General features: G+C 38.9%; 1 protein-coding gene across 1 annotated transcript in view; it reads left to right on the top strand.

The window, feature by feature from the left end:
• The window catches only part of LOC137219707 (ankyrin repeat domain-containing protein 45-like), a 150,938-nt gene that overhangs the window by 105,219 nt on the left and 20,405 nt on the right, over nt 1-25,314 (top strand). The window contains exons 23-25 of the mRNA XM_067728672.1: nt 7,438-7,489; nt 18,956-19,104; nt 21,277-21,402. Coding sequence (XP_067584773.1) covers nt 7,438-7,489; nt 18,956-19,104; nt 21,277-21,402 — 327 coding nt within the window. The remainder of the gene's footprint in view (nt 1-7,437; nt 7,490-18,955; nt 19,105-21,276; nt 21,403-25,314) is intronic.

The raw sequence follows: 25,314 nt of genomic DNA, 5'->3' as shown, positions 1-25,314 counted from the left end.
CCATATTGTCTTGATTACTGTAGCTTTGTAGTAGACTCTGAAGTCAGAGTGTCTGATTCCTCCAGCTCCGTTTTTTTCCCTCAAGACTGCTTTGGCTATTCGGGGTCTTTTGTGTCTCCATACAAATTTTAAGATTTTTTGTTCTAGTTCTGTAAAAAATGCCATTGGTAATTTGATAGGGATTGCATTGAATCTGTAGATTGCTTTGGGTAGTATAGTCATTTTCAAAATATTGATTCTTCTAATCCAAGAACATGGTATATCTCTCCATCTGTTGATATCATATTTAATTTCTTTCATCAGTGTCTTACAGATTTCTGCATACAGGTCTTTTGTCTCCTTAGGTAGGTTTATTCCTAGGTATTTTATTCTTTTAGTTGCATTGGTAAATGGGAGTGTTTCCTTAATTTCTCTTTCAGATTTTTCATCATTAGTGTATAGGAATGCAACAGATTTCTGTGCATTAATTTTGTATCCTGCAACTTTACCAGATTCATTGATTAGCTCTAGTAGTTTTCTGGTGGCATCTTTAGGATTCTCTATGTATAGTGTCATGCCACCTGCAAACAGTGACAGTTTTACTTCTTTTCCAATTTGTATTCCTTTTATTTCTTTTTCTTCTCTGATTGCCATGGCTAGGACTTCCAAAACTATGTTGAATAATAGTGATGAGAGAGGACATCCTTGTCTTGTTCCTGATCTTAGAGGAAATCCTTTCAGATTTTCACCATTGAGAATGATGTTTGCTGTGGGTTTGTCATATATGGCCTTTATTATGTTGAAGTAGGTTCCCTCTATGCCCACTTTCTGGAGAGTTTTTTTAATCATAAATGGGTGTTGAGTTTTGTCAAAAGCTTTTTCTGCATCTATCAAGATCATATGGTTTTTCTTCTTCAATTTGTTAATATGGTGTATCACATTGATTGATTTGCGTATATTGAAGAAGCCTTGCATCTCTGGGATAAATCCTACTTGATCATGGTGTATGATCCTTTTAATGTGTTGTTGGATTCTGTTTGCTAGTATTTTGTTGAGATTTTTTGCATCTATATTCATCGGTGATATTGGTCTGTAATTTTCTTTTTTTGTAGTATCTTTGTCTGGTTTTGGTATCAGGGAGATGGTGGCCTCATAGAATGAGTTTGGGAGTGTTCCTTATTCTGCAGTTTTTTAGAAGAGTTTGAGAAGGATGGGTGTTAGCTCTTCTCTAAATGTTCAATAGAATTCACCTGTGAAGCCATCTGGTCCTGGACTTCCATTTTTTGGAAGATTTTTAATCACAGTTTCCATTGCATTATTTGTTATTGGTCTGTTCATATTTTCTATTTCTTCCTAGTTCAGTCTTGGAAGGTTATACCTTTCTAAGGATTTGTCCATTTCTTCCAGGTTGTCCATTATATAGACATAGAGTTGCTTGTAGTAGTCTCTTAGGATGCTTTGTATTTCTGCGGTGTCTGTTGTAACTTCTCCTTTTTCATTTCTAATTTTATTGATTTGAGTCCTCTCCCTCTTTTTCTTGATGAGTCTGGCTAATGGTTTATCAATTTTGCTTATCTTCTCAAAGAACCAGTTTTTAGTTTTATTCATCTTTGCTGTTGTTTTCTTTGTTTCTATTTCATTTATTTCTGCTCTGATCTTGATGATTTCTTTCCTTCTGCTAACTTTGGGTTTTGTTTGTTCTTCTTTCTCAACTTCCTTTAAGTGTAAGTTTAGATTGTTTATTTGAGATTTTTCTTGTTTCTTGAGGTAGGCTTGTATAGCTGTAAACTTCCCTCTTAGAACTGCTTTTGCTGCATCCCGCAGGGTTTGGATCATCATGTTTTCATTGTCATTTGTCTGTAGGTATTTTTTCATTTCCTCTTTGATTTCTTCAGTGATCGTTTGGTTATTTAGTAACGTATTGTTTAGCCTCCATGTGTTTGTGTTTTTTACGTTTTTTTCCCTGTAATTCATTTCTAATCTCATAGCGTTGTGGTCAGAAAAGATGCTTGATATGATTTCAGTTTTCTTAAATTTATTGAGGCTTGATTTGTGACCCAAGTTGTGATCTGTCCTGGAGAATGTTCCATGTGCACTTGAGAAGAAAGTGTAATCTGCTGTTTTTGGATGGACTGTCCTATAACTATCAATTAAATCTATCTGGTCTATCGTGTCATTTAAACCTTATGTTTCTTATTTATTTTCATTTTGGATGATCTGTCCATTGGTGTAAGTGAGGTGTTAAAGTACCCACTCTTATTGTGTTACTGTCGATTTTCTCTTTTATAGCTGTTAGCAGTCGCCTTATGTATTGAGGTGCTCTTACGTTGGGTGCATATATATTTATAATTGTTATATCTTCTTCTTGGATTGATCCCCTGATCATTATGTAGTCCCCTTCCTTGTCTCTTGTAACATTCTTTATTTTAAAGTCTATTTTGTCTGATACGAGTATTGCTACTCCAGCTTTCTTTCGATTTCCATTTGCACGGAGTATCTTTTTCCATCCCCTCACTTTCAGTCTGTTTGTGTCCTTAGGTCTGAAGTGGGTCTCTTTTAGACAGCATATATATGGGTCTTGTTTTTGTATCCATTCAGCAAGCCTGTGTCTTTTGGTTGGAGCATTTAACCCATTCATGTTTAAGGTAATTATCAATATGTATGTTCCTATGACCATTTTCTTAGTTGTTTTGGGTTTGTTTTTGTAGGTCCTTTCCTTCTCTTGTGTTTCCCACTTAGAGAAGTTCCTTTAGCATTTGTTGTAGAACTGGTTTGGTGGTGCTGAATTCTCTTAGCTTTTGCTTGTCTGTAAAGGTTTTGATTTCTCCATCGAATCTGAATGAGATCCTTGCCAGGTAGAGTAATCTTGGTTGTAGGTTCTTCCCTTTCATCACTTTAAGTATATCATGCCACTCCCTTCTGGCTTGTAGAGTTTCTGCTGAGAAATCAGCTGTTAATCTTATGGGAGTTCCCTTGTATGTTATTTGTCATTTTTCCCTTGCTGCTTTCAATAATTTTTCTTTGTCTTTAATATTTGCCAATTTGATTACTATGTGTCTTGGTGTGTTTCTCCTTGGGTTTATCCTGTATGGGACTCGCTGCGCTTCCTGGACTTGGGTGGCCATTTCCTTTCCCATGTTAGGGAAGTTTCGACTATAATCTCTTCAGATATTTTCTCGGGTCCTTTCTCTCTCTCTTATCCTTCTGGGACCCCTATAATGCGGATGTTGTTGTGTTTAATGTTGTCCCAGAGGTCTCTTAGGATGTCTTCATTTCTTTTCATTCTTTTTTCTTTATTCTGTTCCACAGCAGTGAATTCCACCATTCCTTCTTCCTGGTCATTTATCCGTTCTTCTGCCTCAGTTATTGTGCTATTGATTCCTTCTAGTGTAGTTTTCATTTCAGTTATTGTATTGTTCATCTGTTTGTTTGTTCTTTAATTCTTCTAGTTCTTTGTTAAACATTTCTTGCATCTTCTCGATCTTTGCCTCCATTCTTTTTCTGAGGTCTGGTATCATCTTCACTATCATTATTCTGAATTCTTTTTTTGGAAGGTTGGCTATCTCCACATCATTTAGTTGTTTTTCTGTGGTTTTATCTTGTTCTTTCATGTGGTACATAGCCCTCTGCCTTTTCATCTTGTCTATGTTTCTGTGAATGTGGTTTTTGTTCCACAGGCTGCAGGTTTGTTGTTCTTCTTGCTTCTGCTGTCTGCCCTCTGCTGGATCTAATTCTTGATTTATTATTTCTAAACAGCCTTTATTTACTCTTTGCTGTGCAATATAAGGAGATTAAACATTCATCTCCTTTAACCTTTTCTTTTTCTCTCTTAAATTTTTGGAGCTATTATTTTTACAGGCAGACGGTTTATAACATTTACCTTCTATGCTGTAAGTATAATTGTCTTCATTCTTTTCAGTAAATTACTCTATACATGGAAAACCAAAAAACAACCTCTACTTTATGATTATATAAATATTATGATTGTATAAATGTTATTCACTCTAGAACCTATCATTTGATTGAATCCATAACAAAGGAAATAGGATGCTATGTCATTAAACCTTTTGTACTTGAAGGAGACCCTTCTCTATGAAACAGCAAATGAATTAATTTTTTTTAACAATACCTTCCTTCTCTTCCTTTAGGTTATATTCCTCAGCCACTCTTTCTGGAGTCTCATGTGAGCTCCCTTTTTACTTTCCTTTCTATTAGGCTGGATTATGTCCATAAGAAATTTTTTCCATACGTACAAAAAATTTTCCCTAAGTCCAAAATTCTTTTTGTTTTGATTTTGATTTTAATAGTTTGACTCTCCAAAACCATTTTCCTGAAGTCATTGCCCCTCTGTCTTCAGCATTGCTGATACAAGACTGATTTTACTTTTGCTTTTGTAGGTGACTTTTTCCCTCATTCTTTAAAGTCTTTGGGATTTTCTTTTTATCCTTGGAGTTCTGAAATTTCACCAAGATATGTCTACGTGTGATTTTTTTTTTAAATTTGTCCCATTCAGCACATGGTGGAGCCTTTATAATCTGAAGATTACCATCCTCCTTCCATTACTTATTTGATTATTTTCTCCCCTCTGTGGTTTCTATTTTCTCCTTTTGGCACTCTTTTAAAGAGTTTTGAATATCTGTGTTGAGTCCCTCTTTCAACTTTCCTCATAACTTTCAACTCTTTCCTCTTTGTATTGAGAACCCCCAGTGTGATTTTCCAGGTTCCTAAGTCAGTCTTTAGCTGTGTCTATTCTGTTATTCAGTCCATCTGTTAACTTTGTTTTTGGCAAATACTTTTTGTCAAGCAATCAAGAAGTTTGATTGCTTCTTTTTCATAGTAACTGTTTCTTTTTTGTTTTTAAAAGAATGTGATATTCTCTTGAACCTCTTTATTTTAAGAATTTCTGTTTCCTGTATCAATTCTGCTTCTTTGAGGTTCATTCTTCTATTTGTTGTGTTTGGTTCTTATCTTTCATTCAGTTTTTCCACCCAGTGTTTGGTGATTTGGGGTTATATTTTCATATATGTAGATGAAAATCTAAATTGAGTAGTAGCAATAGCTAAAGGGTGTTTTCTCAGCCCAAGTGAGACTCTGAGTTTTAATCCAAGAATGAATTTAAATCCTAATTACTGAAGCCCTAGATCTTATAATTGTGTGCGTAAAAACAAAATCAGGGTGCGCTGGGGGTTATGTCTTCCGGTTGTTATGCCTATTTTTTGTGATGACTGTTGGTTGCCTCAGGTTCTCAGCCAAGAAAGAGAGCCTCTTTCTTTATCAAATTCAGGAGAGGGAGAGGCTGTGAAGACACCTAATTTAATGTTTTAATTTTTCATTTCTAAAATACATAAAAGATATATTGTTAAATATCTTTAGCATTTAAGATTTCTTTTTTGTAATCAGGTACCACTATAGGAAGAGTATACCTGAATTTTAGGAAGGCATCTGACATCTTATATGATATCCTTATAGACTGGATAGAGAAATATTATCTAGATTTATCACAGGAGTATTGATTATTGGATCAAATATTAATGTGCAACAGAATTCTATCCTGTTGATTTACTTAGAATATTGGAGAAGAAAATTAAAAGAACTACTGAAAGTTTAGGTTGATCTCTATTAGAAAGAACATAAAGCTATTCACAGGAGAAAATATTTCAGAAACAGGAAGAGGAGAGAAGAAAAACAAGAGCCAGTGGGGGAAGTTAAGAATGTGCTTTGAGGAGTTTGGGTGAAGGCATAGCGATTTGGGGGCAGAGATTTGCCAGGAAGTGTAAGACATGAAAAGAATTCCCCTTTGGCATTTTTAAAGGAGACTTCAGTAAACATTTAAATGTCTTATTGAGATGTGTTTAGATATCAGACTGGTGTTTATTCTGAAAGTGACACGGTTCAAGAACCTGGCCAGTGGCAGCTCACCTTTAGAGAAGTCGCATGTATGTCTAGGCTTTCATGGTTATTTTCTCTTTGTGGGCAGGAGTCGGTTCCTAATGGTGTCTTATGCAACGTCATTCTGTGGCAGTTTTACAGAGCTGGTAGTATGAAGGGGGCTTAGCTGCTGTCTATGAACTGTTGCAAGCAGGGCTGGAGCACAGTATGTGGGTGTCATGTGCAGGCTAATAATTTGGTACCTTCACATTGCTGATTCAGTGTTATCAAGTGAGAAGAAATAATTTAATAAAAATTATATACTCAGGGAATTCCCTGGCAGTCCAGTAGTTAGGACTCCGTGCTTTCACTGCCAAGGGTACGGATTCCATCCCTGGTCGGGGAACGAAGATCCTGCAAGACGTGCGGTGGCCAAAAAAAAAAAAAAAAAAAAAAAATTGTATACTTCATTCTTATATCCAAAATGAGTGATTAATATGACTTCTCTAAACAAAACAACACACACTTAACTTTAACTGCTTAAACTTTAGATAACAAATCAGTTGTTCCTTGTAAATAGGAAGATATCATGCATGATTTGGGTGCAGAATTTCAGCCATCTGTACCTGACCATCCTAGAGAACTGTCAGTTGTTTAGTCCCAGAGCTGTTGATGTGGCCAAGCGGAAGCTCCAGAAGGACTCAAACCTAGAGGGCAAGCTCCATGTAGAGCCATGCCTGGGACATGGTGGGAATTGGACAAATACCTATTGTGTGAATGAACAGAGATGGGTTAGCCCAGAGTGGACCTGTTTCTTCAGTTATGTCAGGAGTTATCTGTAGGAAACATGACCTACTTGACACCATATTTTCTCATTATTCCACTCGTTTTTGCACTCCCGATAGACTGGCTTCCCAAACAGCTTCTCTGTTGGCCACCCTCTCGTGGCACGCTATCTATGAGAATTCTCCTTGATGCACAGTGGAGTGTACACTAGTCTTTTCTAAGAAATATTAGGCACAGTAGTTATGTAAGCTACTACACAGCATCCATTGCACTATGAGTGTGAGCCTGGGGAAAGCAGCAGAATTGACAGAGAGGGAAGATTTGAGCTAAATATCTCCCCCAAACGCTAATCTAAGTGAGATTTCTTCTACCGTACTTCTTTTTTTTTTTAAATTTTGTCTATTTAATTAATTTATTTTTGGCTGCGTTGGGTCTTCATTGATGCACGCGGGCTTTCTCTAGTTGTGGCGAGCGGGGGCTACTCTTCGTTGTGGTGCACAGGCTTCTCATTGCGGTGGCTTCTCTTGTAGTGGAGCACGGGCTCTAGGTGCGCGGGCTTCAGTAGTTGTGGCTTGCAGGCTCTATAGCATAGGCTCAGTAGTTGCAGTGCACGGGCTTAGTTGCTCCGTGGCATGTGGGATCTTCCTGGACCAGGGCCTGAACCTGTGTCCCCTGCATTGGCAGGCGGGTTCTTAACCACTGCGCCACCAGGGAAGCCCCTACCATACTTCTTTTTCTCAGGTTTTAAAGCCAGTAATGCACTTGGTGTAATTAGAAATTAATGTTTTTTTTAACTTCTCACAGAAATTATATGAAATTTTGGAAACCAACAAACGAGATGCTGTCAAAGAACTAGGTAAGTAGTTGGAATATCTAATTTCCTGAAATCACACCTTATCATCCCATAATTTAACCAAAGGAAGACAAGTTCATGCTTTCATTCAATCATTCACTCATTCATTTATTCGTTCAATAAGCATTTTTTGAATCCGTTTAATGGGCCAGGTGTACATAAAGTGTAGATACTGGTGGGAAGTGTGAGCATGTCAATAGATAATTGCAGAAAGTTAGAGGAGTTCTATTATTTGCTATGGAAGCATAAAAGAAAAAATGAAGAGTGCAGAAAGTGTATTAAGGTGGCAAGATCAGATTCCCTAAGGCAGTGGTCCCCAACCTTTTTGGCACCAGGGACCAGTTTCTTGGAAAACAATTTTTCCATAGACGGTGGGTGGGGGGGATGGTTTCAGGATGATTCAAGCACATTACATTTATTGTGCACTTTATTTCTATTATTATTACGTTGTGTTGCTTATGTCCAGTCTACTCCGTAATCTCATTTTGGTGGCTGTCACTGCAGAAAACCCTGCTTCACAAAGATAGGATGTTGGAAATGGAAGCAGGCTTTTCAGTGCTTTTGTGGCAATCTCAGGGTATTCTGCCTTGACTTTGATCCAGAACCTATGGAGATTTGAAGTTGTCTCAACCGTACTTTTAAGGCCACTGTCATTTGCCACCTCAAGCAGTTGATCCTCTTCTAGCAGTGACAGAGTCGATTCGCCTGGCTTATTCACAAATGGGTCGCAGATCCATTCCTTCCCAGTTCGGGGGTCTTTTGTGGTTGGGAAGTAATGCTCAAACTCTTTTGAAAGCTGAGGTAGGTGATCATACACCAGGTGGGAGAAAGAAGGCCCTGGCTCAGTCTCTTTCAAAATCTCTGCTAATGTTTAAAACATGTCAAAAATCCCAGTGTTCCCTCATCACCCCCATAATTCCAGTTTGGCTTTGAATGCAGCCACTTTATCTGCCGACTTGAACACAGTTGTCGTTCTCCCCTGAAGTGACAGATTGAGTTCGTTGAGCAGGTTGAATGTGTCACACAAGTAAGCAAGTTTTGCGACCCATTCTGTGTCACTGAAATATGCTGCCAGTGGTGACTGTTTTTCTAAAAGAAATCTCTGGAGCGGCTCTTGTAACTCAGAAACTCTGGCCAGTGATCTACCTTTAGAAGCCATCTCACTTCTGTGTATAAGAGAAGACGTGTGTGCCCTGCGTCCATCTCCTCACAGAGCTGCACGAACAGACGTGAGTTAAGGACGTGTACTTTAATGTAGTTGATAATTTTAATCATATCCTGCAAAACGTTGTTAAGTTCAGGTGACATTTTTCGGCTAGCCAGCATTTCTCTGTGGATGACATAGTGTGTAGACTGACATTCAGAAGTGACCTCTTTGACCCGAGTAGTGAAACCAGAAAGATGTCTAGTCATGGCAGCTGTTCCATCCGTGCATATACTGACACAAAATGACCAATTCAGTTTTCCTGTTATGTAATCATTCAGAGACTTGAATAGTTCTGCAGCTGTGGTGTTGGTTGGCAGCAAAAGTACACATAACATATCCTCATGCACATGAAATATATATCGCACAAAGACAAGCATTGTTGCCTTGATGTCAACATCAGTAGACTCGTCAACCTGGATTGCGTACCACGGTGACTCATTAATCCTCTCTAACAGTTGTGCCTCACTAACCTCTGCTGTTTCACCAATTCATCTAGTTATGGTGCTAGCCGAAAGAGGAACACGTGTCACCTTTTGAACTGCAGCCTCTCCTAAAAGTTCATGACAAATGTCCTTAGCAGCAGGCAGGATCAACTCTTCACCAATAGTAAAGGGCTTCTTAGGTTTAGCAATGCAGTTAGCCACTAAGAATGATGCTCTCAGTGCAGACACATTTGATGAAATGGTGGCCTTCAATAATTGCTTCTGTTCTTCGTGTTCACACTTTTCTCTTTTGAAAACTCCAAAGGCTTGTCTTTTAATGCAGCATGCTTGGTCTCCATGTGGCAAAGCAGTTTTGAAGGTTTCATAGTTTCATTGGATAGCAGGTCACCACATATTATACAAAGTGGGCTTGGAGAATGTGAATCACCTGTTGCAATGAACCTATAAGTAAGACTCTTGGTATTTTCTTTCTTTTTTTTAATTTTTAAATTTTTATTGGAGTATAATCGCTTTACAATGTGATGTTAGTTTCTGCTGTAACAATGAAGTGAATCAGCTATATGTATACCTATATCCCCTCCCTCTTGGTCCCCCTCCCACTGCCCCCATTCCACCCATCTAGGTCATCACAGAGCACCGAGCTGAGCTCCCTGTTCTATACAGCAGGTTCCCACTAGCAATCTATTTTACCCATGGTAGTGTGTTTATGTCAAACCTAATCTCCCAATTCATCCCACCCTCCCCTTCCCCACCCCCGTGTCCATATGTCTGTTCTCTACATCTACATCTATATTCCTGCACTGCAAATAGGTTCATCTGTACCATTTTTCTAGAATCCACATATATGCGTTACTATACAATATTTGTTTTTCTCTTTCTGGCTTACTTCACTCTGTATGACAGACTCTAGGTCCATCCACATCTCTACAAATGACCCAATTTCATTCCTTTTTATGGCTGTGTAATATTCCATTGTATATATGTACTGCATCTTCTTTATTCATTCATTTGTTGTTGGACATTTAGGTTGTCTCCATGTCCTGGCTATTATAAATAGTGCTGCAATGAACATTGGGGTACATGTGTCCTTTTTTTAAAAAATTTTATTTAAATTTATTTATTTTTGGCTGTGTTGAGTCTTTGTTGCTGCATGCAGTCTTTTCTCTAGTTGCGATGAGTGGGGGCTTTTCATTGCGGTGCGCGGGTTTCTCATTGTGGTGGCTTCTCTTGTTGCAGAGCATGGGCTCTAGGTGTGCAGGCTTCAGTAGTTGTGGCACGCGGGATTCAGTAGTTGTGGCACATGGGATTCAGTAGTTGGCGCACATGGGCTCCAGAGCACAGGCTCAGGAGTTATGGCGTACAGGCTTAGTTGCTCTGCGGCATGTCGGATCTTCCCAGACCAGGACTTGAACCCTTGTCCCCTGCATTGGCAGGTGGATTCTTAACCACTGTGCCACCAAGGAAGCCCCCATGTGTCATTTTGAATTATGGTGTTCTCAGGGTATATGCCCAGTAGTGGGATTGCTGGGTCATATGGTAGTTCTATATATAGTTTTTTAAGGAACCTGCATACTGCTCTCCACAGTGGCTGTATCAATTTACTTTCCCACCAACAGTGCAAAAGGGTTCCCTTTTCTCCACACCGTCTCCAGCATTTATTGTGTGTAGATTTTTTGATGATGGCCATTTTGACTGGTGTGAGGTGATACTTCATTGTAGTTTTAATTTGCCTTTCTCTAATAATTAGTGATGTTGAGATCTTTTCATGTGCCTCTTGGCCATCTGTATGTCTTCTTTGGAGAAATGTCTATTTAGGTCTTCCACCCTGTTTTTAGTTGAATTGTTTGTTTTTTTGATATTGAGCTCCATGAGCTCTTTGTATATTTTGGAGATGAATCCTTTGTGACGTTGCTTCGTTTGCAAATATTTTCTCCCATTCTGAGGGTTGTCTTTTCATCTTGTTTATGGCTTCCTTTGCTGTGCAAAAGCTTTTAAGTTTAATTAGGTCCCACTTGTTTATTTTGGTTTTTATTTTCACTACTCTAGGAGGTGGATCAAAAAAGATCTTGCTGTGGTTTATCTCAAAAAATGTTTTTCCTATGTTTTCCTCTAAGAGTTTTATAGTGTCCAGTCTTACATTTAGGTCTTTAATCGATTTTGAGTTTATTTTTGGGTATGGTGGTGGGGAGTGTTCTAATTTCATTCTTTTACATGTAGCTGTCCAGTTTTCCCAGCATCACTTATTGAAGAGGCTGTGTTTTCTCCATTGTATGTCCTTGCCTCCTTTGTCATAAATTAGGCGACCATAGATGTGTGGGTTTATCTCTGGACTTTCTGTCCTGTACCACTGATACATATTTCTGTTTTTGTGCCAGTACCATACTGTCTTGATTGCTGTAGCTTTGTAGTATAGTCTGAAGTCGAGGAGCCTGATTCCTCCAGCTGCGTTTTTCCTTCTCAAGATTACTTTGGCTCTTCGGGGTCTTTTGTGTTTCCATATAAACTGTACAATTTTTTGTTCTAATTCTGTGAAGAATGCCATTGATAGTTTGATAGGGATTGCATTGAATCTGTAGATTTCTTTCAGTAATATAGTCGTCTTCACAATATTGATTTTTCCAATCCGAGAACATGGTGTATTTCTCTATCTGTTTATGTCATTGTTGTTTTCTTTCATCAGTGTTTTGTAGTTTTCTGAGTACAAGTCTTTTGCCTGCTTAGGTAGGTTTATTCCTAGGTATTTTATTCTTTTTGTTGCAATAGTAAATGGGAGTGTTTCCTTAATTTCTCTTTCAGATTTTTTGTTGTTAGTGTATAGGAATGCCAGAGATTTCTGTGCATTAATTTTGTATCCTGCAACCTTACCAAATTCACTGATTAGTTCTAATAGTTTTCTGGTGACATCTTTAGGATTATCTATGTGTAGTATCTTGTCATCTGCAAGCAGTGACAGTTTTACTATTTCTTTTCCAATTTGTATTCCTTTTATTTCTTTTTCTTCTCTGATTGCCATGGCTAGGACTTCCAAAACTATGTTGAAGAGTGGCGAGAGTGGACATCCTTGTCTTCTTCCTGATCTTAGAGGAAATGCTTTCAGTTTTTCACCATTGAGAATGTTTGCTCTGGGTTTGTTGTACATGGCCTTTATTATGTTGAGGTAGGTTACCTCTATGCCCATTTTCTAGAGAGTTTTATCATAAATTGGTGTTGAATTTTGGCAAAATCTTTTTCTGCCTCTGTTGAGATGATCATATGGTTTTTATTCCTTAATTTGTTAGTATGATGTATCGCATTGATTGATTTGCATATATTGAAGAATCCTTGCATCTCTGGGATAAATCCCACTTGGTCATGGTGTGTGATCCTTTTAATGTGTTGTTGGATTCTGTTTGCTAGTATTTTGTTCTGGATTTTTGCATCTATGTTCATCAGTGATATTGGTCTCCAATTTTCTTTTTTTGTGATATCTTTGTTTGGTTTTGGTATCAGGGTGTTGGTGGCCTTGTAGAACGAATTTGAGAGTGTTCCTCCCTCTGCAGTCTTTTGGAAGAGTTTGAGAAGGATAGGTGTTAGCTCTTCTCTAAATGTTCGATAGAATTCGCCTGTGAAGCCATCTGGTCCTGGACTTTTGTTTGTTGGAATATTTTTAATTACAGTTTCAATTTCTTTACTTGTGATAAGTCTGTTTATATTTTCTAATTCTTCCTGGTTCAGTCTTGGAAAATTGTACCTTTCCAAGAATTTTTCCATTTCTTCATGGTTGTCCATTTTATTGGCATATAGTTGTTTGTAGTAGTCTCATAATCCTTTGTATTCTGCAGTGTCAGTTGTGATTTCTCCTTTTTCATTTCTAATTTTATTGATTTGCATCCACTCCCTTTTTTTCTTGATGAGTCTGGCTAAAGGTTTATCAGTTTTGTTTATCTTCTCAAAGATCCAACTTTCAGTTTTATTGATCTTTGCTATTGTTTTCTTCATTTCTATTTCATTTATTTCTGCTCTGATCTTTATGGTTTCTTTCCATCTACTAACTTTGGGTTTTGTTTGTTCTTCTTTCTCTAGTTCCTTTAGGTGTAAGGTTAGATTTTTTATTTGAGATTTTTTTTGTTTCTTGAGGTGAGATTGAATTGCTATAAACTTCCCTCTTAGAACTGCTTTTGCTGCATCCCATAGGTTTTGGGTGGTCCTGTTTTCATTGTCATTTGTTTCTGTGTATTTTTTAATTTCTTCTGTGATCTCTTGGTTATGTAGTATTGCATGTTTAGCCTCCATATATTTGTGTTTTTTACAGGTTTTTCTTCCTGTAATTGATTTCTAATCTCATAGCATTGTGGTAAGAAAAGATGCTTCATATTGACATATATACAATACCGAGTGTAAAATAATTAGCTAGTGGGAAGCAGCGTAGTATAGGGAGATCAGCTCAATGCTTTCCGATGACCTAGAGAGGTAGGGCAGGGAGGGTGGGAGGGAGGCTCAAGAGGGAGAGGATATGGGGATATGTGTATGCATATGGCTGATTCACTTTGTTGTACAACAGAAACTAACACAGTGTTGTGAAGCAATTATACTCCAATAAAGATCTGTTTTTTAAAAAAGAAAGAAACAATGCTTTAGAAGAAACAAGTGCTTGTGCACTTGAGAAGAAAGTGTATTCTGCCACTTTCAGGTGGAATGTCATATAAATATCAGTTAAATCTTTCTGGTCTGTTGTGTCATTTAAACCTTGTGTTTCCTTATTTATTTTCTGTTTGGATGGTCTGTCCATTGGTGTAAGTGTGGTGTTAAAGTCCCCTACTATTATTGTGTTACCGTCGATTTCCCCTTTTATGGCTGTTAGCATTTGCCTTATGTATTGAGGTGCTCCTGTGTTGGGTGCGTAAATATTTATAATTGTTATATCTTCGTCTTGGATTGATCCCTTGATCATTATGTAATGTCCTTCCTTATCTCTTGTAACAGTCTTTATTTTAAAGTCTATTTTATCTGATGTGAGTATTGCTACTCGAGCTTTCTTTTGATTTCCATTTGCATGGAATATCTTTTTCCATGCCTTCACTTTGAGTCTGTATGTGTCCCTAGGTCTGAAGTGGGTTTCTTATAGACAACATATATATGGGTCATGTTTTTGTATCCATTTAGCGAGCCTGTGTCTTTTGGTTGGAGCATTTAATCCATTTACATTCAAGTTTATTATCGATATGTATGTTCCTATCACCATTTTCTTAATTGTTATGGGTTTTTTTTGTGGGTCATTTTCTTCTCTTGTGTTTCCCACCTAGAGAAGTTTCTTTAGCATTTGTTGTAAAGCTGGTTTGGTGGTGCTGAATTCTCTTAGCTTTTGATTTGTCTTGTCTGTAAAGCTTTTGATTTCTCCATCGAATCTGAATCAGATCCTTGCTGGGTAGAGTAATCTTGGCTGTAGGTTTTTCTCTTTCTTCACTTTTAGTATATCCTGCCACTCCCTTCTGGCCTGCAGAGTGTCTGCTGAAAAATCAGCTGATAACCTTATGGGGATTCTTTTGTATATTATTTTTGGTTTTTCTCTTGCTGCTCTTAATATTTTTTCTTTGAGTTTAATTTTTGTTAGTTTGATTAATATGTGTCTTGGTGTGTTTTTTTTAGGGTTTATCCTGTATGGGACTCTCTGCACTTCGTGGACTTGGGTGACTATTTCCTTTCCCATGTTTGGGAAGTTTTCACCTATAATCTCTTCAAATGTTTTCTCAGACTCTTTCTTTTTCTATTCTTCTTCTGGGACCCCTATAATTTGAATGTTGGTGCATTTAGTGTTGTCCCAGAGGTCTCTGTGATTGTCTTCAGTTCTTTTCATTACTTTTTCTTTATTCTGCTCCTCAGCAGTTATTTCCACCATTCTGTCTTCCAGCTCACTTATTCATTCTTCTGCCTCATTTTTTCTGCTCTTGATTCCCTCTAGTGTATTTTTCATTTCAATTATTATGTTGTTCATCTCTGTTTGTTCTTTAGTTCTTCTAGATCTTTGTTAAACAGTTCTCTTATTTTCTCGATCTGTGCCTCCATTCTATTTCCAAGGTTTTAGATCATCTTTACTATCATTACTCTGAATTCTTTTTCAGGTAGATTGCCTATTTCCTCTTCATTTATTTGGTCTTGTTGGTTTTTACCTTGGTCCTTCATCTGTGACATATATTTTTGTCATCTCATTGTTTTTTTTCTGATGGGTGGGATTTTGTTCCTGTCTTACTGGTTGTTTGGCCTGAGGCTTCCAACACTGGAGTTTGTAGGCTGTTAGGTAGAGCTGGGTCTTATTGCCAAGATGAGAATCTCCAGGAGACCTCACTCTGATGAATATTCCCTGGGGTCTGAGGTTCTGTGTTAGTCCCATTGTTTGGACTCAGAGTTCCCACTGCAGGAGCTCAGGCCTGACCCCTGGCTCGTGAATCAAGATCCTGCAAGCCTTGCAGAGCAGGAAAAGAAAAAAAAAAGGAGCAGAACAATATCAAAGAGTAAAACAGAAAATAAGATTAGAAAACTAACAGATATGTTAGGAAAAATAGAAATATAGATAAAATACAGATATGTTAGAAAAAAAATATATATGTTAGAAAAAATAAAAATATAAAAATAAAAAAATAAATTTCTCCATGTATTTTTATAAATAAAAATATATATAGAAAACTAACAGATATGTTAGAAAAAGTAAAAATATAAAAAAATAAAAATATCTTTTTAAATAAAAAAATAAAAATACTGAATACAACTGGAAGGTGAAACAGAATCACAATAGCGAAAAAGAGGAGAAAAAGGGACAAGGTCTTGGCTGTTGTGGGTGGGGCTTAGGCAGGAGCAGGGTTTAGGCAGTTGGCGGGGCCTATGCTTAGGTCCCACAGGGCCTGAAAAGGCCCTGAGGGGTGGGAGGTGAGGGTTAGGCTCAATGTGGCAGGAGGGGCCCAGGAGTGGGCAGGGGACCAGGTCCAGGACCACAGCAGGCTCCCTGGGCACCAGTGGGTGGGGGAAACGCTAGGCATGTTCCCCCCAACTCTGATCCCAGAGGGTCCCTTCCCATTGGCCTCTCTTCTTCTGGCCCCCACCCCATGCCCCTAGGACCCCCGCAGCTGGAGGGAGCCTTGGAGGTGGACGATCAGGCCCAGGAGCAGGCTTCCCGGGGGCCCGATTGCGTGGGGAAAACGCCCATGGTACTTCCCCTGATCCTCCAATTCCAGAGGGCCCCTCCCTGTCCGCTTCTCCTTTTGGTCCCGCCACCCCCCCGCCCAGGACCAACGTCTTTCAGAGGGGGCCTTAGAGGGTGAAGGACTCAGCCTGGAAGCCCAGCAGGCTTCTTGCGGGCCGATTGGGTAGGGAAAACACTAGGTGTGGTTCCCTCTATCCTCTGCATCCCTGAGGGTCCCTGCAGGCATGGGAACCCTTCCTCTCTCCCAGCCACCCCTCAGCAGTGCTGGTCCTGTCCGGCCTCCACTTCTCCTTCCCCCTCACTATCCCCACATCCTATCCAGTCACTCAGGGGTTCCTCCCGCCTCCTTGGGCGTCGAGTTCCCCCACCAGTGTCCAGCAGGCATCCTAGTTGTGGGGCGACATGAACTCTGTGTCCTCCCATGCTGCCATCTTGACTCTGCCCCCCCACCCCCACCCCCACCCCCAGTATTTTCTTTTAAATGCAGCTTTCTTTTTGTTGACAGTCTTAGAGTCTTCTGCTGTATCATCATCAGGTCTTTACCCGTTTTCAAAGAAGCCCTCCAGTGATGCTTGTTTTTTACTCATTTTGTCTAGGGTTAGCTTGTGGGCTTACCAAAACTGTGATTGAGACAAGTGTGGAGTGCGGGAAAGAGGTGCGGATGGAGGTGGAGAATAAAATAATGGGTAAAAGAAATAAAATAAAATAACGGGTGGGCCATGCACGGCCTAAAATAACTGTCGGATTCTGACTTAAAGCCTGCCACCAGATGCAGCTTAATTGTCACTTTCCACTCACTGATAGGGTTTTGATTTGAGTCTGCAAGCAGTTGATTTTTTATGGTCTCTGTGCAGTCAAACCTCTCTGCTAATGATAATCTGTATTTGCAGCCGCTCCCCAGCACTAGCATCACCGCCTCAGCTCCACCTCAGATCATCAGGCATTGGATTCTCATAAGAAGCACGCAACCTAGATCCGTTGCATGTGTTGTTCACAGTAGGGTTCACACTTGTATGAGAGTCTAATGCCACTACTGATCTGACAGGAGGTGGAGCTCAGGCGGTAATGCAAGTGATGGGGAATGGCTGTAAATGTAGATGAAGCTTTGATCGCTCGCCCGCCGCTCACCTCCTGCTGTGTGGCCTGGTTCCTAACAGGCCACGGATTGGTGCTGTTCCATGGCCCAGGGGTTGGGGACCCCTGCCTTAAGGTTGTAAGAAAAAGACACATGAAGATTACCTTTGACAGAGGGTGTTGTTTTTGTTTTGCTTTACTTTGCAAAGGAATGTGGAGCTGCAAGGGGTATCATTTCTTGAGCATCTACAGTCACTCTGCTGGAGTTGAAACCTACAGGGGAGTCCTAGGATTTTATACAAAACTTCTCGGGTGTGTTTTTCTCATATGGGGGCTGTGGGCCAAGCTCTCAGTGTGTGCAAAAGTATCTAGTAGAGAGCCTGGCATATGGTAACGTCCTAACAAATGGACGTTAATATAAAAGAAATAAAGCAAAACCACTTTGTATTCATAACCACACTGTAAGACGCCATATGGATTTATGAGGATCATACATACTTTTCACATCAAAACTGAAAGAACATGGTCTAATGAACGAAATTGTAAGTTTGGAGACAATAGGTCAGAATATTTTGGCAGTGTCTCAGAAAATCCAGGACCCATTTTTTCCATCTATGTATTAAGCAGATTTTTATTTCCGTGCTTTTAAAGATTAGGGGCCTAGGAGTCGCTGTCTTATGTTTTAGATCACTATGGAATATTACGAAGTTTTCTTGATTCAGTCATGTGAAAGGGAGTGCCTGTTCCTGTGTGGTTACTGCAACCTATTACTGAATGCTAATTATATCAGGAATTGTGTTAAGGGCTTTATATGCATTATTTCATTTAATCCATATAATTGCTCCATGAGGCAAATACTATTATCATCTTCATTTTATAGATAATGAAACTGAGCCTTAGAAAGGTTAACTCCCCTGAGGTCCTATGGCTGGTAAGTGGTGAGCTAGATCTCAAGCCCAGGTGTATCAGACACTAAAACCTATGTTCTCCACCATGCTGTCCTTCATTTCACTGCTCAGCTCATTCAGTTAAAAAATGATTGAGTACCTTCCAGATGTCAGGTGTTGTGCTCAAGGTTAGGATTACAAGGATGAAACAGATGCAGTTTAAGCCTTGACTCCCAGTCAATCCCTTGATTTCTCATGCTTGTTAAAGAGGAAGAATATGAGATTTGATCTCAGAAAGACCCACCAGCGAAAGTCCAGGGGCACTTTTATTCAGTCATTTGTTCATCCACCCACCAAAAATTATATAATATGGAGGATGAGACAAATAAGAAAAAATAATAATATTACAATGTAATGAGTTCATAATGTAGATATGTAGGAGATGCCATGGGAATAAGATGGAGTGATTTTCTCTTAGCTGGTGAAGGAAGCCTTTTTTCAATTCTCTCATCTGTAAAATAAAGATGAAAATAACTTTAGTCCTACTGGTCTCACAAGTTCTATATGAGACAGGAATGAAAGGATATTGTGTAAATACTTTGGAAATTATAAACTATTATGCAAATATTTGTTATTATTGTGGTTATTGAATTGTTTGCTTACTGATAATTTTATTTGCTTCAGGACTCATAGAGCATGAGGGTCGTGATGTTGTCATTGCTTTGAAGACTAAGGAGGCAATCCGGAACGTGATTGCTAAAGCTCTGAAAAGCCTCACCTTCCTTTGGTCAAGAGGCATTATTGATAAACATGAGGGCATTGAGATGAATAAGGTAAGAACGGTAATAAGGTAAAAGGTAATAAGTAATAGGTAAAAGGTAAAAAGGTAAAAGGTAATAGGTAAAAGGTAAGAAGGTAAGAAAGCAATTTTCCATATTGCTGGATTCCATAAGCCAAGCACTCAAGCCTGCAGTGCTACTCTAGCAGAGTGTAATTAGTGAGGGAGATTGGGAAAAGGGTGAGTCATGACAGTTGTAAACTTTATAATTGCCTAAGTCTTTGTTAATGCCAATGGAAACTAGTGCCAGCACTACCTGGTTCACTCCATGTCAAAACCACTTGGTTGCAAGTAACAGAACCAATCTGAGCTAGGTTTAGCAAAGAAATGGAGTTGGAGGATTTATTATAAGGACACAGAGCACTTTACAGATCCCATGGTAGCCAGACCACATGGCCAGGCCTCGGGAAGGGACTTGAACAATGACCTAGAAAGCTTTCAGATTCTCCATTTCTTATCAGGGTTGCCCCTCTGTGGAATCTTCTTTTGGCTCCCTCTACAAAGTCATTAGATTTTTCTGCCTGTCTGTCCATTGGTGGAATATGCAGTGCCCAGGCCCACCAGCTGTGGCAAGGGAGGTGGTAATTTCCTAATGTTAACATAGACAGGAGGGGACCATCGTGTGTGTGTGTGTGTGTGTGTGTGTGTTGGTGAAGATCAGGGAGGGAACAGTTCTGAGAGGAACAAGGAAGACACCCTAAGTGGTTAGCTGATAAATGGACTTTTGAAAAATTATAAATTTGCAAAAAAAAATTCGGAACATAAGACAGAGGAAAAAATATCTAATGTTTAATCCTACCACTCTATCACTTCTACCATCTAGACTGCAAATTGTGAAAATAGGAAAGTTTTTTTCTATTCTGTACAAGGGTCTATTGGCCTCCTAGCATAGAGAAGAAAAATGGAAGTTCTGGTCCCACATTCTGCCTGTGTATTCCCAAGAATAAGCTGCTCCTGGGTGTCAATGCTTTTCCTTGTCACTGGTCCCTTTCAGCCACAGGCCACATGGACTGTGCTTCTGGATATTTCCTGCACATAGTCCCTCTCCATGGCCCCAGAAGGGAAGTGGGCGTGGGACCGGCCAGCTTTCCCTGTCATAGCTCTACCTCATTAGTCTCTATAAGGTCATGGCACAGGACTAAATGGGTAATATGATTTCTCCTTAGTGTCTGTCAAAAGGGTGAAAAAGACCGCTTTACAGTATTCTTCAAGTTACACCTCTGTGCACATTGTGTTTTGTATTTTTGTATATTGTTCCCGTCTTACTTTGGATATTGTATAAGATTCAATTGAATGCTTGATACCCATTAGTTAAAATAAATAAATAATAGCCCTTATGAAGAGAGAGTCTTATTTTTTCCTATAGGTTTATTTAGAAAGGTAATGGGTAAATCAATCATTCAACAGTTATTTATTGAATGCCTACCAACTGCCTAATTGTCAGCTAAAGAGATATAATTATCAATCCCAGGTCATAAAGAGCTAGGTAAATCTAGCCAGTTTAGCTGAGTAAATATTTGTTGAACACCTACTACATGCCATGGGGTCTTGAAAAGTCCATGGACTCTTCCTCTCTTTTTCATTTAGTCACTTATTCAGCCAATCAACAAAAGTTACATGTAACAGATAAGTAAAAATAATAATACTACAATGTAATGAGTTCCATAAGGGAGATTTGTAAGAGATACCATGGGAATAAGGCAGATAAGTGATTATCTCTTACTGGTGGGGGGAGTCAGGGAAGGCTTCTAAGAGGCTACAAAACTAGAAATATATCCTCCAAAATTAGAAGAACTTAGAGAAGCAAACTATTCACATGAAAAAAAAATTTAGAGAAAGTGGCATTAAATCATATGGTAATCAACTGTGAATTTTAGATAATTTGAGTTTAAGATAGGGTAAACTACAACTGTTAATTGGATTATAAAAATGATAAATTCAATATGAGTTAATATACCAGTGGGAATAGTAATAAAGATAGTAATAAGGGGGAGAATAGGGACAAAAAAAAAGTTAGAGGACAACTTAAATAGGGTGAGAGAAGCTCTGAGTCAAAATCATGGTTAGATTTGCATAACAGTATTTTATTTAGATTTCCTTCATTTTTACCTAATGTCCCTTTTCTGTTACAGGATCTGATCACTATTATTTTGATTGTTTCTTTTAGGTGCTTCTTTCAAAAATAAAATCACTGAATAACTTTCCAATGGCAATTCCTCCCCCTACTCCTGACAAATATCTTCATAATATCATCTGGCTAGAAAATAAAGATGTTCTCATTGAGTTCTTCAAGGTAAAGATTCTGTCTTCTATTCTAACTCAGGTTCAATGATAATTGGTTTTCATTTTTTCCACTCCCTAATGCAAGATTAACAAGAAAACTTATCCAAAGCAAGAATCCTTTAATGTCCAGTGAAGGGTAAGTCAAAACGGAGGCCTAGCAAAACCCAGAAGAGTAGATTTCATTTTGAGCCTGAAGGGCAAAAATATTTTTTATAATTGCGTATCTGCTTAGGATGAGTTATCTATGTTACCTGATTATTACCAATTCCATCTTAGCCTCTGTGTTCTAGGTTTGGGGTTATGGCAGTGAACAAAATAAATAAGTTCCGGCTTTCATGGACTTTGTATTATATGGACAGAGATTGACAATAAACACATCCACGAATAAATGTATAGTCTGTCAGATGGTGACAAATGCTATATGGAGAAAAGGTGAAAAAAGGGAATATAGTTAGGCAGCTATTTTATAGGGGTGGTTAGGGAAGACTGCGCTAATAAGTTTCCTTTGGAAAGAGATCTGAAATAAGTGTGGGGGCATGCCATATAGATACCCAGGAGAAGGCAAGTGCAATGCCCTGAGGTGTGTTGTGTTCAAGGAACATCACAAAGGCCCCTGTGGCCGAACCAATGATGGAGGGAGGAGATGAAGCCTAAGCAGTTGTGGAGAGCCTGAGTTTGTAGAACTTTGTAGGTCATTATAAGGACTTTGGCTTTTACTCTGAATTAAATGGAAACAGATTGAAAGGTTTTGAAGAGACATGATCTAACTTATACTTAGAAATGATCATTTGTTGATGTGTTGAGAACAGGCTGTAAGGGGTCAAGAGCAAGCCAGGGAATCCAGTTAGGAGGTGATTACAATAATGTAGGCAAGAGATGACAGTGGCTTGGATGAGTGAAAGTGGTGAGAAATGGTCAGACTCTTGATAGGTTTTTTTTTTTTTTTTTTTTTGGTATGCGGGCCTCTCACTGTTGTGGCCTCTCCCGTTGCAGAGCACAGGCTCCAGACACACAGGCCCAGCAGCCATGGCTCACGGGCCCAGCCGCTCCGCGGCACGTGGGATCTTCCCAGACTGGGGCACGAACCCGTGTCCCCTGCATCGGCAGGCGAACTCTCAACCACTGCGCCACCAGGGAAGCCCCCTTGATAGGTTTTGAAGAGAAAGCATATAGATGTTGATGGAGTGAGTGTTAGAGAGAAGGAATGACTTCTAGGATTTTAGTCTGAAATTAGAAAATAGTCTGAAAATAGAGTAACCATTTACTTGGATGGGGAAGAGAAGATTTATATGGGGAGGGACAAGAATTTGCTTCTGAAGAGGTTAAATTTGAGCAAGCTATTAGACATCCAAGTGGAACTGCTAAGTAGGCAGTTAGATGCATGACCGGAAGGCAGGTGGGAGGCCAAACTGGGGAAAGACATTTCAGAGTTGTCAGCATAGAGCTGATATTTAAGGTCTTGAAACTTGATAATTTAAGGAATTATTACAGACATTCAAGGATCGAGTCTTGAGCTATCCAACATTTAGAGGTGGGGAGATGAGGAAGAATTAGCAAAAAGAATTGAGGATAGAAAAAGTGATCAGATTGATGTTTACCAGAGGTGGGGAGACGAAGCTGGGTGAATTGAAGAAGTGGGTCAAAGGGTACAAACTTCCAAGTTATAAGATAAATACTGGGTATACAACATGATGACTATAGTTACATAGTTATATATTTATAGTATGTTTGAAAACTGCTAAGAGAGTAGATTCTTAAAGTGCTTATCACAAGGAAAAAATTTTTTTGTAACTATATGAGGTGATGTATGTTAACTAAACTTATTGTGGTAATCATTTTGCAATATGTGTATGTCAAGTCATTATGCTGTACACCTTAAACTTATATAGTGCTGTATGTCAATTATATCTCAATAAAACTGGGAAAAAAAGAATTGAGTTATCTATCACATAGGAGGAAAATAAAAAAGAATGGTGCCCCAGAGCCAAGTGAAGAAAATATTTCAAGGAGAAAGTGATCAGCTATGTCAAATGAGGCTGAGAGATCAAATAAGATGAAGACTGAAAATTGACTATTAGATTTAATAATGTAGAGGTCAGTTTTTTTAAAAAGAGGATCCGTAAATCTGAATTTTTAGGTGAAAATTCCAAAATTTTAAAACTTGGTAACAAGTTCAGAATTTTAAAAATACAGTGCAAGCCAAACAAAATATATCTGTGGATTGGGTGTGACTCACGGACCACCAGTTTGTGGCTATTATATGAATTATAGGGATAATAACTTTTTTGTCAACTTGTTAAAACCTGTTAGATTTTTGGAATCAGGAAAACTCTGTGATGAAGAACAGTACTTGCTTTACTACAAATTTGGTTGTACTGTACCTTGTTGTCTAGTCATGGAGATTTATGTCATCTGTTTATTCATAACGAGGGGACATTTTCCTTGTTTTCTAGAAAGACAGCGATCCTAGTAGAGTTTCTACTGAGCTTTGAATATCTGATTTCATTTAGCCCATACTAGTGTTTTCTTCATGCCAGAAATATTTGAATTTTTCTTTTGAAATTGATTTTGTATTTAGTTAAATTAAGACTTCTTTGGTTGAAAGTAACAAAACCCTACTTGAACTAGTTTAAGCAAAAGGGAAGCTTACTGAAAATATATCGTGGTGGTATACAGAAGCTAAGAAACAGTTGACTAACCTTGAGCAGGGTGAGAATCAGGCCAGCTCTGGGATATCAGTGGTAGGAATTTGTGGACCCTTCCTGTAGCACTTGGCTATGATGACTCAGTTCTCAACTCCCAGGCTCTTTGTCCCTCAGTTCAAATTCTTAAGGGAGAAATCCAACTGACTTAGCTTGAACCAGATCTCCAGCTTTGGGAAGTACAAGTGTGGCTGTGAGGGGGAGGAAACCTGACGGGCAGGGGCCATTGTGGGTAGTTTGGAAAACAGACCTCAAATAAATGAGGGTGGGAGGTGAGGGATGGGCCTGGACTGGAAAGAAGGTATCTAAAGGGTGTTTATTACAATCTGCATCCTGTTCAGTTTTTTAAAATATCCAACTTGAAAATAAAATTTGAATTTGGGGTTCTTTATAGGTAATACTTTCACAAGTATAATTAATGGACCATCCTGCAGTGAATGGGGGAGGGATGGGAAAAACAATGAGAGAGAACTCCAGAAATTAATGGTTTCCATACACCTGAGGTGACTATATATCCAGGGCACAACCTTCTTCTCCTCCTTAACCTGCCATGCCAATGCAAAGCTGCCGGACCCTCTCCACCCGCTTACAGATACGGCTCACTCTTTAAGTGGCCCTTTTCCTTAATATGTTGGTTCTTAATAGCCATTTAAATCAGATTTCACTAGGATAAAGAAAAATGTGATGAATTGGGAGCACATGGGCATTATTCTCATTAGGAACAGCCCAGGGATTGCATGGATAACTAAAATTCCTGTAATAAATAAAACAAACACCCCTCATTGTAGACATTGATTTCAGTCTTGGTCTCCATCACAGCAACAATAGTTAATTTTCACTACTCCTCCCTTCTTTCACCCTTGAACTGATGTGGTTAATTAAAAAGGTAATAGTGTACAAAGATAAGCCTGAAGACAAAAGTTGAAAAAAAAAGGTCTGAAAGAGCTAGAGGGAGGATTTCAGAACGGCACCTGGGAGATTGGTTCAAGATGGCAGAGTAGAAGGATGTGCACTCACTCCCTCCTGCAAAAGCATCGGAATCACAACGAACTGCTGAACAATCATTGACAAGAAGACACTGGAACTCACCAAAAAAGGTGCCCCACATCAAAGACAAAGGAGAAGCTGCAGTGAGACGGTAGGAGGGGTGCAATCACAATAAAATCAAATCCCATAACACCTGGGTGGGTGACTCACAAACTGGAGAACAATTATACCAC

The sequence above is a fragment of the Pseudorca crassidens genome, chromosome 2 (assembly GCF_039906515.1).
Source record: "Pseudorca crassidens isolate mPseCra1 chromosome 2, mPseCra1.hap1, whole genome shotgun sequence".
Lineage (NCBI taxonomy): Eukaryota > Metazoa > Chordata > Mammalia > Artiodactyla > Delphinidae > Pseudorca > Pseudorca crassidens.
Note: the sequence above shows the minus strand (reverse complement) of the source record. Positions and strands in the feature narration are given on the sequence as shown.